Genomic DNA, 13,793 nt, shown 5'->3' on the forward strand with positions numbered 1-13,793 from the left:
GCATTGGTTTAATAGCCCGCAGCTTGCCTTGTAGACCTCCATTCCGCCAGCAAGAATAAGCAATACTTAGCAAGAATTTAGGCCGTTACCTCGGCTTTTTCCTAAATAAATGTCCTGCAATGAAGATCGTGAAAAATATTACAAATGGTCGAAATTCGTAACATGTTATGAGGAAATGTTAGCAGACTTCAAATTTAGTTTAACAATATGGAAAAATCAATAAAGTTAATCGCCTTTATAGCAAAAATGATATTATAGCGTTGACATTATTGTTTACAGCAAGTAATTATTACTAGATAGTTATCATGGCAACAACAATAATACAAATAACAAAACATTATTTATAATGCTACTATTAATAAAAATATGAATAATATTATTATAATAATTATAATAATCAACTTCAGAAAATACTTTTAAATCCCATTATTAATTAGCGCATTCGTTTTGCACGAAGTTCAGTACGTTTTTCACAGTGAACATACTGCACCGTAGTACACAATTACCTGTATACTGAAGGAGCAGGACGCTCCTCTGGGTGTAAACTCTGTAGATTTGGAAACTAGAAGTCTGAGTAAAATGGACCCCCCTTTCACTAAAACACCGTACAGTGCAATAAATAATATGAGCACACACACAAAACAATTTTTGACCATTTAGGCTTTGCACTGTCTCTTTATTCTGAAGGATTCCAGAAATCCGTGACCCGGAAGTACTTAGTTATTCTTTCCTGCTTCACAGCGGTACCTTGTAGCGCGTTGAAGGTGAAGCTCGCCTGTCTCTCCGCTGCAGCCTATCGGTGAGGTACTGAACAAGAACGACTCTCTCCCCTTCTCCTGCCCTGTACCGGGATCCGTTATAATCATGTCTATATTCGCCGAAGTACCTCAAGCCCCTCCAGTGGCCGTTTTTAAACTGACTGCCGATTTCAGAGAGGACACTCACGCGCAGAAGGTGAATTTGGGAGTCGGAGGTAAGAGAGAGAAGACCCAACAAGCTATTCTAACTTACGTTTCGAATTTGCAACACAGACGGGTAAACTGCTTTGACCACGGCCACTAGTTTGAGTAGCATGATAATAGAATGCTTGCCAACTAACATGGCTTTGACCTTCCTCGTTAGCATGCTGGCTAACAGAGTAGTCGAAGTTTGACAGCAAGTGCAACTAGACTGCCGCATATATCAGCCATATTTTTCTGCTAATACAGGGACATCTAGCTAGTATCTAACATGATTTACATGTTATGCTTTGCAGCATGAAAGCATTTATAAAACGCTGCTCATTCTGCAGTTTGTCATTTGTTGGACACTGGACAGCAATGTGACCTCATGATTGATTCTACGAGAACTCGTGCGGTCCATACAGAACAGATCAGGCAGTCCGCAATAGAAGCGTATTATAAACTGTTAACTTTAGTTCGAACTCAGTCATCATAGGACTGGTGACGTCGGGTGACAGACCTTCCAAAAGGTCTGCGGTCATTCCTAAACATTGTAGATGAGGTCTGAATGCCATCGCCATACAATTAGGAATTGGATCTCTATGACCAGTGGGCTCTGGTCAGAACAGATAGTTATGCATGTGTTGGGTTTGGAATAGATCACTCTGCCTTCACTACTAGGTTATATTGTCATCCCTTGCATTTCATTCATCAGTCTTCCAATGCCAAGGCTGTAGGGAATGCATGATTGTATCTTCTCACTCACCGTTTAAACTTGTTCCCCAAACCACGCTCTGTTAAATTCACAACGACAGACGCAGACAGGTGAACAATGGTTCTGACTAGAGGGAGAACAGCAGGGCTCATCAACTAGATTCTACACCGGGACCATTGTTTTTCTTGAGCCGATGGTCAGGGGAACATAATTACAAGTCATTTGTAGGCTGCAAATTGACGCCAAGAAGCCCAAACAGATAATATTTGACTAGAACATAATCACATATTTGCATATGATCACATATCTCACTATTGTGCGTGGGAATACTTTGGAACAGATTTCCAAAATCATTTGGAGCTAGGGTTTGGCCCCCAAAAATAACCTGCGGGCCAAATTCGGCCAGTTGGGGAACCTAGGAGTACAGCTACGACTAGAAGTGACTTTTTCATAGCAGGTAAGGAGAATTTAGATTTAGGTTAGAAGACTTAGGTTAGGAAAAGGGATGGGGTTAGCTAAACCTGTTAGGAAAAGGGATGGGGTTAGCTAAACCTGCTAGGAAAAGGGATGGGGTTAGCTCAACCTGTTAGGAAAAGGGATGGGGTTAGCTCAACCTGCTAGGAAAAGGGATGGGGTTAGCTAAACCTGCTAGGAAAAGGGAGGGGGTTAGCTCAACCTGCTAGGAAAAGGGAGGGGGTTAGCTCAACCTGCTAGGAAAAGGGAGGGGGTTTGCTCAACTTGCTAGGAAAAGGGATGGGGTTAGCTCAACCTGCTAGGAAAAGGGAGGGGGTTAGCTCAACCTGCTAGGAAAAGGGAGGGGGTTAGCTCAACCTGCTAGGAAAAGGGAGGGGGTTTGCTCAACCTGCTAGGAAAAGGGAGGGGGTTTGCTCAACCTGCTAGGAAAAGGGAGGGGGTTAGCTCAACCTGCTAGGAAAAGGGAGGGGGTTAGCTCAACCTGCTAGGAAAAGGGAGGGGGTTAGCTCAACCTGCTAGGAAAAGGGAGGGGGTTAGCTCAACCTGCTAGGAAAAGGGAGGGGGTTAGCTCAACCTGCTAGGAAAAGGGAGGGGGTTAGCTCAACCTGCTAGGAAAAGGGAGGGGGTTAGCTCAACCTGCTAGGAAAAGGGATGGGGTTAGCTCAACCTGCTAGGAAAAGGGATGGGGTTAGCTCAACCTGCTAGGAAAAGGGATGGGGTTAGCTCAACCTGCTAGGAAAAGTCACTTCCGCTCGTACTCCCTCGGTAGTAGCTACAGAACCTAGAGCCAAGGGCCTCATAACACAACACCACACAGGACTCCTGGGAAAATATCGACTGGTTGTTGTTGGCAGTGAGAGACTGATGCTAGTAGAAACAGGGTGTTGAGGAACTGTTATAATAAACTAGTTGGGCTTGTCTTGTGACCTTGATGAATCACTATTTGGTATATTAATGAACTGCAGGAAGGGAAAAAAACAACAAAGAAAAGTAGCTTCTAACCAGCTAGCCTACCTGTCTGTAGTTTCCCCTTCGACTAGACCAGGGCCTGGTGTAGGCCAGCTAGCTAGGCTACATGTATGTAGTTTCCCCTTCGACTAGACCAGGGCCTGGTGTAGGCCAGCTAGCTAGGCTACATGTATGTAGTTTCCCCTTCGACTAGACCAGGGCCTGGTGTAGGCCAGCTAGCTAGGCTACATGTATGTAGTTTCCCCTTAGACTAGACCAGGGCCTGGTATAGGCCAGCTAGCTAGGCTACATGTATGTAGTTTCCCCTTCGACTAGACCAGGGCCTGGTGTAGGCCAGCTAGCTAGGCTACATGTATGTAGTTTCCCCTTAGACTAGACCAGGGCCTGGTGTAGGCCAGCCAGCTAGGCTACATGTATGTAGTTTCCCCTTCGACTAGACCAGGGCCTGGTGTAGGCCAGCTAGCTAGGCTACATGTATGTAGTTTCCCCTTCGACTAGACCAGGGCCTGGTGTAGGCCAGCCAGCTAGGCTACATGTATGTAGTTTCCCCTTCGACTAGACCAGGGCCTGGTATAGGCCAGCCAGCCAGCTAGCTATTTGTTGTGAACTTTGGTAACTGAATATCAACGGCTGTAATTTGATCCTCAATGGTAGAGCGCACCGGCCTGGACTGGAAAGGAGAGAAATTGGAAGGCTTTCCTTAGAGAGGGAAATGAAGCTCCTCGGAAGTCACATGCACAGGCGTGTGCACACACACACACACTTATTCTTCAGGCCAGGGTGACCTCCAGCAGAGCAGGGTGTGACAACAGAGTGCATGAATTTTGCAGCCTGCTAGTGGTCATTATGAAAAGTTGTTTTGGTGTCAACCATCAACATTTTTAAGTAGGCTTATTATAACTAGGCTATTGTACACTCTGTAATACTAGTTTTTGTCTCTCCAGCCTACAGTAAATGACTGCCTGGTGCCTGCTATTGGTCCTGCCCACGCAGAAAGGCTGACAGACATGTACAGTGTGTATTATAAAACATTTTATTTAACTCGGCAAGTCAGTTAAGAACAAATTCTTATTTACAATGACGGCCTACCCCGGCCAAACCCTAACCCGGATGACGCTGGGCCAATTGTGTGCCGCTCTATGGTACTCCCAATCACGGCCGGTTTTGATACAGCCTGGAATCAAACCAGGGTCTGTAGTGATGCCTCTAGCACTGAGATGCAGTGCCTTAGACCGCTGCGCCACTCTGGAGCCCTGTATACAGATGGTGTACATATGACTGTCTACCATGGGTCCTGCCTAGATAGACCGTTAGATACAGTATATAATGTCTCTCTCCTCAGCCTACCGTACAGATGACTGTCTACCGTGGGTCCTGCCTAGATAGACCGTTAGATACAGTATATAATGTCTCTCTCCTCAGCCTACCGTACAGATGACTGTCTACCGTGGGTCCTGCCTAGATAGACCGTTAGATACAGTATATAATGTCTCCTCTCTCTCCTCAGCCTACCGTACAGATGACTGTCTACCGTGGGTCCTGCCTAGATAGACCGTTAGATACAGTATATAATGTCTCTCTCCTCAGCCTACCGTACAGATGACTGTCTACCGTGGGTCCTGCCTAGATAGACCGTTAGATACAGTATATAATGTCTCCTCTCTCTCCTCAGCCTACCGTACAGATGACTGTCTACCGTGGGTCCTGCCTAGATAGACCGTTAGATACAGTATATAATGTCTCTCTCCTCAGCCTACCGTACAGATGACTGTCTACCGTGGGTCCTGCCTAGATAGACCGTTAGATACAGTATATAATGTCTCCTCTCTCTCTCTCCTCAGCCTACCGTACAGATGACTGTCTACCGTGGGTCCTGCCCGTAGTGAAGAAGGTAGAGAAGATGATAGTGGAGGACAACAGTCTGAACCACGAGTATCTTCCCATCCTGGGTCTCCCTGAGCTCCGCTCTGCTGCCTCCAAGGTGGCCCTGGGGGATGACAGCCCCGCCATCAAGGACGGAAGGGTAGGTAGCAGGGAGGGACACATGTATATACATAGACACATACCAGAGTTGGGCAGAATTGAATTGAAAATGCCTCAGAAATTCCCATAAAATGATTGAATTGAAGTCGTAAGGAGAATACAGAATTACAATTTTTACTTAAAGGAAATAGAATTTAGTGAAATTCTATTAATTTGAAGTGTCTCTTCTATTCTACATTAGGTGTAGTCTATACAAGTATACATCTTGTGCCTAAAACATCAAACATGTCGTAATATACATGCATATAAAACAATCAATTTTCAGGACAACATCTTGAAATGTATGATCAAAGAAAACGACACCTGTATGTGAATATTCAAAGTTATTATATTTTATTAATCACTTATATTTAGTTAAATATGGGGGAAATACTACATTTCCCAGCATTAGTTCAACCCTCAAGTTGACCCTGAGGCCTTGAAAAAGAAGCCAAAGAAATGAAATGGTTGGTGGAAATGTAATGGTCTGTTCTAAGCACTAAGGTTAAAAGAGTTGATGAACATTGTTTCCAGGGAAAAGTGATATATTACTTGGTATCTGGAAGTGTGACCTGTCAGATTCAATATAACTCGTTCCATGACTCAGTCCAATTTCTTTGAATTGCACTGAATTAAATTATACTTCCTGTAACTCAAGTTCTACATCGTGGGGTGGAAGTCCACACACACACACACACACACACACACACACACACACACACACACACACACACACACACACACACACACACACACACAGACACACAGACACACAGACACAGACACAGAGTCTTCTGCCTTGCCCTGCCCAAATGTTGATGTTTTCTCTCTCTTTCCAGGTGGGAGCGGTCCAGGCATTGGGAGGTACCGGTGCGTTGAGGATCGGGGCGGAGTTTCTGAGGCGCTGGTACAACGGCACCAACAACACGGCCACACCCGTCTACGTCTCTGCGCCGACCTGGGGTCAGTGGGCGGAGCTACAACCAACTCATTTACATGGAATTGATTTAGCCAGGATTTTCCAGGGAGTCCTGGGTTCCATAGAACCAATAAGGACTGTTTAGATGACAAGATAACCATAGAACCAATAAGGACTGTTTAGATGACAAGATAACCATAGAACCAATAAGGACTGTTTAGATGACAAGATAACCATAGAACCAATAAGGACTGTTTAGATGACAAGATAACCAATAAGGACTGTTTAGATGACAAGATAACTGAGACGCAGCAGACACACAGAGCACAATCAACATATTCTACTTCTATTGAGTCATCATCCCCCTAAGAGCACAACATACTGAGCAAATACCCTCTTCTCCACCGCCTCCTCCTCGCCATCTTCTTTCTCCTCCTTCTCTCCCCCTATAGAGAACCACAATGCAGTGTTTTCGGATGCTGGGTTTAAAGATATCCGCCCCTACCACTACTGGGACGGAGCAAAGAAAGGCCTGGACGTGACTGGTATAATGGATGACCTGGAGGTGAGAGAGGGGCGGAGGGAGGGTGAGGGACTTGAGTTAGAGCGACATCATGCATGATTTAGGCTACAACAAGCTGTGGATGAGCATCTCGCATTAATATTTCAGTTTGGTTTTCAGTTGTGTATCAGAACAACCAGTAATCTGAACAACAGATAACACACTGCAAACTGTTTTGCCGTCAGCCCCGTTTCACGCTGACATTTGACTACTCAGAATCATTTTCATGAGATTTACTTGAACGCAGACATTCTTTCAAATGCACATCCCTAATCCTGTTCTTGATCATTGATGTGTGTTATTTTGTCAGAACGCTCCAGAACACTCTATCTTTGTGCTCCATGCCTGTGCCCACAACCCCACTGGGACAGACCCCACACCTGACGAATGGAAGACGATCGCTGAGGTCATGAAGGTGAGACAGGGGAGACAGCAGGAATGTATTCACTAGGAACCAAACGGAACCAAACGGAACGGGGCCTACCTGAATCTGTTCAATAGAAGCTCTAGTTTCATTGCAAAAAGCTTTCCATTTGGATGAAATAGTTTCTGTACTGCGACTAATGAATTCTCCCCAGGGGAACGGACTTCTCACAATCCCAACCATAATCCATCTGGCTCGTTTATATTTGGTAACTTTTTGTTTTTCCTTTCTACCCTCTCAATTCAATTATCTCTCTTTCCCTTCTCCTCCCTCCTCTCTCTGTGTCCCTTCTCCCCCCCTGCCCCCCTCCAGAGGAGGAAGCTGTTTGTGTTCTTTGACTCAGCCTACCAGGGTTTTGCATCAGGCAGTCTGGATAAAGATGCCTGGGCCATCCGCTACTTTGTCTCTGAAGGATTTGAGCTGCTCTGTGCCCAGTCCTTCTCCAAGAACTTTGGCCTCTACAGTGAGTCTATAGACAGACACGTACATCGTGGTCCTCTGTGTCTCCGGTGGTAGAGCATGGTGCTTGTAACGCCAGGATAGTGGGTTCAATTCCCGGGACCACCCATACGTAAAATGGATAAAATGTCTGTTAAATGGCATATATTATACATAGACATGGACACCAACATGTAACACACACACACACACACACACACACACACACACACACACAGTCTGCTGCTGTGGCCACATTTCAGAGTTTCTGCTTACACTTTTCATATGGTCACAAACTCTCAGCCACTTAAACACACTGTGTGACGCTAATCCTCCATTTTGTTCCTTTGTCCTCCAGATGAGCGTGTTGGTAACCTGACGGTAGTGGCCCAGGATAAAGACAACCTGGCCCGTGTTCTGTCCCAGATGGAGAAGATCGTCAGGACCACCTGGTCCAACCCTCCCTCTCAGGGGGCGCGCATCGTAGCCATCACACTCAACAACCCCGATCTGTTCATAGAATGGTACGGTCAAAAATATAACCCTTTATACTCAACAACCCAATTCTCTTCACAGAATGGTACAGTCCAACAACATTCCCTTCTAAGTTAACCCCGAGGAGTTCACTGAATGGTACAGTCCAAGTTTTGACAACTGCTCCATTGTTGTACGTTAATAACTGTGCTTCCTTATTGGGGATTGTTGTAGATTAATAACTGTGCTTCCTTATTGGGGATTGTTGTACATTAAAAACTGTGCTTCCTTATTGGGGATTGTTGTACGTTAATAACTGTGCTTCCTTATTGGGGATTGTTGTAGATTAATAACTGTGCTTCCTTATTGGGGATTGTTGTACATTAATAACTGTGCTTCCTTATTGGGGATTGTTGTACGTTAATAACCGTGCTTCCTTATTGGGGATTGTTGTACATTAATAACTGTGCTTCCTTATTGGGGATTGTTGTACGTTAATAACTGTGCTTCCTTATTGGGGATTGTTGTACGTTAATAACTGTGCTTCCTTATTGGGGATTGTTGTACGTTAATAACTGTGCTTCCTTATTGGGGATTGTTGTACGTTAATAACTGTGCTTCCTTATTGGGGATTGTTGTACGTTAATAACTGTGCTTCCTTATTGGGGATTGTTGTACGTTAATAACTGTGCTTCCTTATTGGGGATTGTTGTACGTTAATAACTGTGCTTCCTTATTGGGGATTGTTGTACGTTAATAACTGTGCTTCCTTATTGGGGATTGTTGTACGTTAATAACTGTGCTTCCTTATTGGGGATTGTTGTACGTTAATAACTGTGCTTCCTTATTGGGGATTGTTGTACGTTAATAACTGTGCTTCCTTATTGGGGATTGTTGTGCGTTAATAACTGTGCTTCCTTATTGGGGATTGTTGTAGGTTAATAACTGTGCTTCCTTATTGGGGATTGTTGTAAGCCACGTTCTGTTGGTGGGAAATGTTTTGTAAGACTGCCGTTCCCATTCAGATCAGTGATATAGAGTTGAAGCTGTCCCACTCCCTGTGGGCTGTAGGAAGGGTAACGTCCTGTTGATGAGACCAGCTGAAGGCTAAACTAACCAACTCTCTCTCTCTCCCTCTCTCCTGTAGGAAGGGTAACGTCCTGTTGATGAGACCAGCTGAAGGCTAAACTAAACAACTCTCTCTCTCCCTCTCTCTCTCTCTCCCTCTCTCCTGTAGGAAGGGTAACGTCCTGTTGATGAGACCAGCTGAAGGCTAAACTAACCAACTCTCTCTCTCCCTCTCTCCTGTAGGAAGGGTAATGTAAAGACCATGGCTGACTGTGTATTGTTGATGAGACCAGCTGAAGGCTAAACTAACCAACTCTCTCTCTCTCTCTCTCCTGTAGGAAGGGTAATGTAAAGACCATGGCTGACCGTGTACTGTTGATGAGAGACCAGTTGAAGGCTAAACTAACCAACTCTCTCTCCTGTAGGAAGGGTAACGTCCTGTTGATGAGACCAGTTGAAGGCTAAACTAACCAACTCTCTCTCCTGTAGGAAGGGTAACGTCCTGTTGATGAGACCAGTTGAAGGCTAAACTAACCAACTCTCTCTCTCCTGTAGGAAGGGTAATGTAAAGACCAGTTGAAGGCTAAACTAACCAACTCTCTCTCTCCTGTAGGAAGGGTAATGTAAAGACCAGTTGAAGGCTAAACTAACCAACTCTCTCTCTCCTGTAGGAAGGGTAATGTAAAGACCATGGCTGACTGTGTATTGTTGATGAGAGACCAGCTGAAGGCTAAACTAACCAACTCTCTCTCTCTCTCTCTCCTGTAGGAAGGGTAATGTAAAGACCAGTTGAAGGCTAAACTAACCAACTCTCTCTCTCCTGTAGGAAGGGTAATGTAAAGACCAGTTGAAGGCTAAACTAACCAACTCTCTCTCTCCTGTAGGAAGGGTAATGTAAAGACCAGTTGAAGGCTAAACTAACCAACTCTCTCTCTCCTGTAGGAAGGGTAATGTAAAGACCAGTTGAAGGCTAAACTAACCAACTCTCTCTCTCCTGTAGGAAGGGTAATGTAAAGACCAGCTGAAGGCTAAACTAACCAACTCTCTCTCTCCTGTAGGAAGGGTAATGTAAAGACCAGTTGAAGGCTAAACTAACCAACTCTCTCTCTCCTGTAGGAAGGGTAATGTAAAGACCAGTTGAAGGCTAAACTAACCAACTCTCTCTCTCCCTCTCTCCTGTAGGAAGGGTAATGTAAAGACCATGGCTGACCGTGTACTGTTGATGAGAGACCAGTTGAAGGCTAAACTAACCAACTCTCTCTCCTGTAGGAAGGGTAACGTCCTGTTGATGAGACCAGTTGAAGGCTAAACTAACCAACTCTCTCTCTCCTGTAGGAAGGGTAATGTAAAGACCAGTTGAAGGCTAAACTAACCAACTCTCTCTCTCCTGTAGGAAGGGTAATGTAAAGACCAGTTGAAGGCTAAACTAACCAACTCTCTCTCTCCTGTAGGAAGGGTAATGTAAAGACCATGGCTGACCGTGTACTGTTGATGAGAGACCAGTTGAAGGATAAGCTCATTGCTCTGGGGACGCCTGGCACCTGGGACCACATCACTCAGCAGATCGGCATGTTCAGCTTCACCGGACTCAACCGTAAGAGTTTCCCAAACACACAGACATGTACCCAGGCACATCCAAGCAGACCGGGCATAAACGTTTCCCAAACACACAGACATGTACCCAGGCACATCCAAGCAGACCGGGCATAAGAGTTTCCCAAACACACAGACATGTACGCAGGCACATCCAAGCAGACCGGGCATAAGAGTTTCCCAAACACACAGACATGTACGCAGGCACATCCAAGCAGACCGGGCATAAGAGTTTCCCAAACACACAGACATGTACCCAGGCACATCCAAGCAGACTGGGCATAAGAGTTTCCCAAACACACAGACATGTACCCAGGCACATCCAAGCAGACCGGGCATAAGAGTTTCCCAAACACACAGACATGTACGCAGGCACATCCAAGCAGACCGGGCATAAGAGTTTCCCAAACACACAGACATGTACGCAGGCACATCCAAGCAGACCGGGCATAAGAGTTTCCCAAACACACAGACATGTACGCAGGCACATCCAAGCAGACCGGGCATAAGAGTTTCCCAAACACACAGACATGTACCCAGGCACATCCAAGCAGACTGGGCATAAGAGTTTCCCAAACACACAGACATGTACCCAGGCACATCCAAGCAGACCGGGCATAAGAGTTTCCCAAACACACAGACATGTACGCAGGCACATCCAAGCAGACCGGGCATAAGAGTTTCCCAAACACACAGACATGTACGCAGGCACATCCAAGCAGACCGGGCATAAGAGTTTCCCAAACACACAGACATGTACGCAGGCACATCCAAGCAGACCGGGCATAAGAGTTTCCCAAACACACAGACATGTACCCAGGCACATCCAAGCAGACTGGGCATAAGAGTTTCCCAAACACACAGACATGTACCCAGGCACATCCAAGCAGACCGGGCATAATCTGTGCACGTGTAATCACACCTTTTTTTGACCGGGTGTTTTTTTGTTGCTAAAATATGAAACGATGCCCCGGGCATTATGAGACCGGCGCTTGTCGGAGACTGCGTTTTTAATGGACTTTTTCCGGTAAGTTACAGAAACATGCACGCTCAACTACACACACAGATCCTCACACACGGATACAATTCTACAACTTAGATATGTTTCCTCTCCCTACAGTCTACAGCTAAGCAGATTGATTACATGATCAACATAGACAGTTGGCTGTCATTTTAATAACATTCTCTCTTCCTCCCTCTCTTCCTTTCTCTTTCTCCCTCTCCTTCCTCCCTCTCTTTCTCCCTCTCCTTCCTCCCTCTCTTTCTCCCTCTCCTTCCTCCCTCCAGCTAAGCAGGTGCAGTACATGATTAAGGAGAAGCATGTCTACCTGATGGCCAGCGGTCGTATCAACATGTGTGGCCTCACCTCCAAGAACATCGACTATGTCGCAGAGTCCATCCATGAGACAGTGTCCAAGGTCCAGTAAGGCCCCGCCGTCCACATCCAGCTACTTCCTGCTTCCTATCCACCACAGGAAGTACTGTTAACTGTCACGTGTGGTCTCGTCAAGCACCCCCTTCTGTGACAACACATCCTCTATAAGCAGTGCTCTAACCATCTATTGGTTGTAAAATGTAGAAGAGCGACGATATGACACGTGTTCACAACAATCAATGTTAATGATCAACAGTATAACTGGTGTCTGTCCATCTTCTCTCCTCCTCAGATTACTGAGCCGTCTGTAAACAATCTGAATGCAGACCTCTAGTCGAAGTATTTCACTCTCCTGGCGATCGTTACGTTGCCTTTTATTTATTTTATTGTGCCATTTCTGGTTTTGAAAATGTATAAGAGATGACTGTGTGCACTTTGTTTAAAAAAAAAAAAAATGTTTCAGAGCACTTGAAAGTGAAGCATTGCCAGAAGTTGAGTGAAAAGTTTGTGTAAAATGAATTGTGTGATTGTGTGTTCTACATACGAGCCCCCAGACCTCCTATCTACAGACAACCACAATGCTTCTGAACGTCTTTTACATAGAACTGGTTCCATTTAACAATCGCCACGTTCTAGAATGTGTGAAATGGTGCATTGTGGATCGAATGCTCTGTGATGTCATGTGACAGGCTTGAAAGGTTCTTTACAGTTCATGCATGTGCCTAATAGGTCAAACGTTAACAGGAAATGCCCTCTGATAGGGTGATATGACCTTTTCTAAACATTTGAGCAGCTATATGCAGATATGGCCTATAGGAAAAGCACATACCACTACTGTGGTAATAGTTGAACCACGTAAATGTCTGTGGCTTAGGTTCTGTGTTAGGCATGTACTTGGTGTGATAAAACACTCCTATTCATAATAACGCTACTTATGAATGATTGTTAATCTCCGCCTTTAACGGTTCTGTATTTGTTTTGTTGTGATGTTTTGTTCACTGTACACATACGGTTGGTCTTCCAACACACAGCCACACGCCATTTGATTGCCATGGTTATATTGACATCCTGTATGTACATTCATACAGCTAATAATAAATTATGAATCGTGTACTAAACTGAATGTAATTTCTCCTTTATTCTCTACCTGTGTACATGGCTGTTTTAATCTAGTTCTAAAAGACTAAACACTGCCGACAAACGGTTAAAAGCACCCGTCGGCTGACTGATCGACCTACTGCCTCTGACCACAGAATATCAGCCGCCATTTTCTGTTTTAATTTCCAAAAAGATGCTACATGTTGAATCGCCACCGTTCATCAACATCCAGCAGGTAATTGACTGCCCAGATGGGTTTGGGGTATTTTATTAGGATCCCCATTACCTGTTGTGAAAGCAGCAGCTACTCTTCCTGGGGTCCTCTGTGGGACACTCAATCACAGACACCCCGAATCCCTTTTGGAATTCCCCCGGAGGCCCTTGGTGTAGTTCTGGGTATTTTGCTACTGAGTCCCACAGTGGTGATGTTCCTAATGGTGCGATTTGTCCTTAAGACATTAGTAATAACTTGACCCAGAGTTTTTCCTAACCTGACAAGAAAAAACTCTGGGCCCTGCGTAATAACTGTCAGCAACTGGAATAAACAAAAACATTGTTCAAAGTCTGAACAATAAAAAGTCAGACAGCTGAAACCTGTGAATCTTTTTAATTCTGTACATTTTTAATGCAAAAATCCAAGGGGTTTTCCCCTGTTAAAATGCCCAGTGTAGTCATTTGAACATACTGTACCCATAAAGTCATTATAAACTCTAATATCTAC

General features: G+C 45.0%; 1 protein-coding gene across 2 annotated transcripts; it reads left to right on the forward strand.

The window, feature by feature from the left end:
• Positions 1-744: 744 nt before the first annotated feature.
• On the forward strand, positions 745-13,092 carry LOC120032643 (aspartate aminotransferase, cytoplasmic-like). Of its 2 annotated transcripts, XM_038978827.1 has the most exons (9): positions 745-973; positions 4,941-5,122; positions 5,961-6,084; positions 6,493-6,605; positions 6,913-7,017; positions 7,339-7,489; positions 7,823-7,988; positions 10,458-10,600; positions 11,887-13,092. In XM_038978827.1, the coding sequence occupies exons 1-9, from the start codon at positions 865-867 to the stop codon at positions 12,024-12,026; spliced, it is 1,233 nt and encodes a 410-aa protein (XP_038834755.1). In that variant the 5' UTR covers positions 745-864; the 3' UTR covers positions 12,027-13,092. The 2 variants fall into 2 exon arrangements, with proteins under 2 accessions (XP_038834755.1, XP_038834756.1); XM_038978828.1 differs by lacking the exons at positions 10,458-10,600; positions 11,887-13,092 and adding an exon at positions 9,345-9,684.
• Positions 13,093-13,793: the final 701 nt, after the last annotated feature.

This window comes from Salvelinus namaycush, chromosome 39 (assembly GCF_016432855.1).
Source record: "Salvelinus namaycush isolate Seneca chromosome 39, SaNama_1.0, whole genome shotgun sequence".
In the NCBI taxonomy this organism is placed as follows: domain Eukaryota; kingdom Metazoa; phylum Chordata; class Actinopteri; order Salmoniformes; family Salmonidae; genus Salvelinus; species Salvelinus namaycush.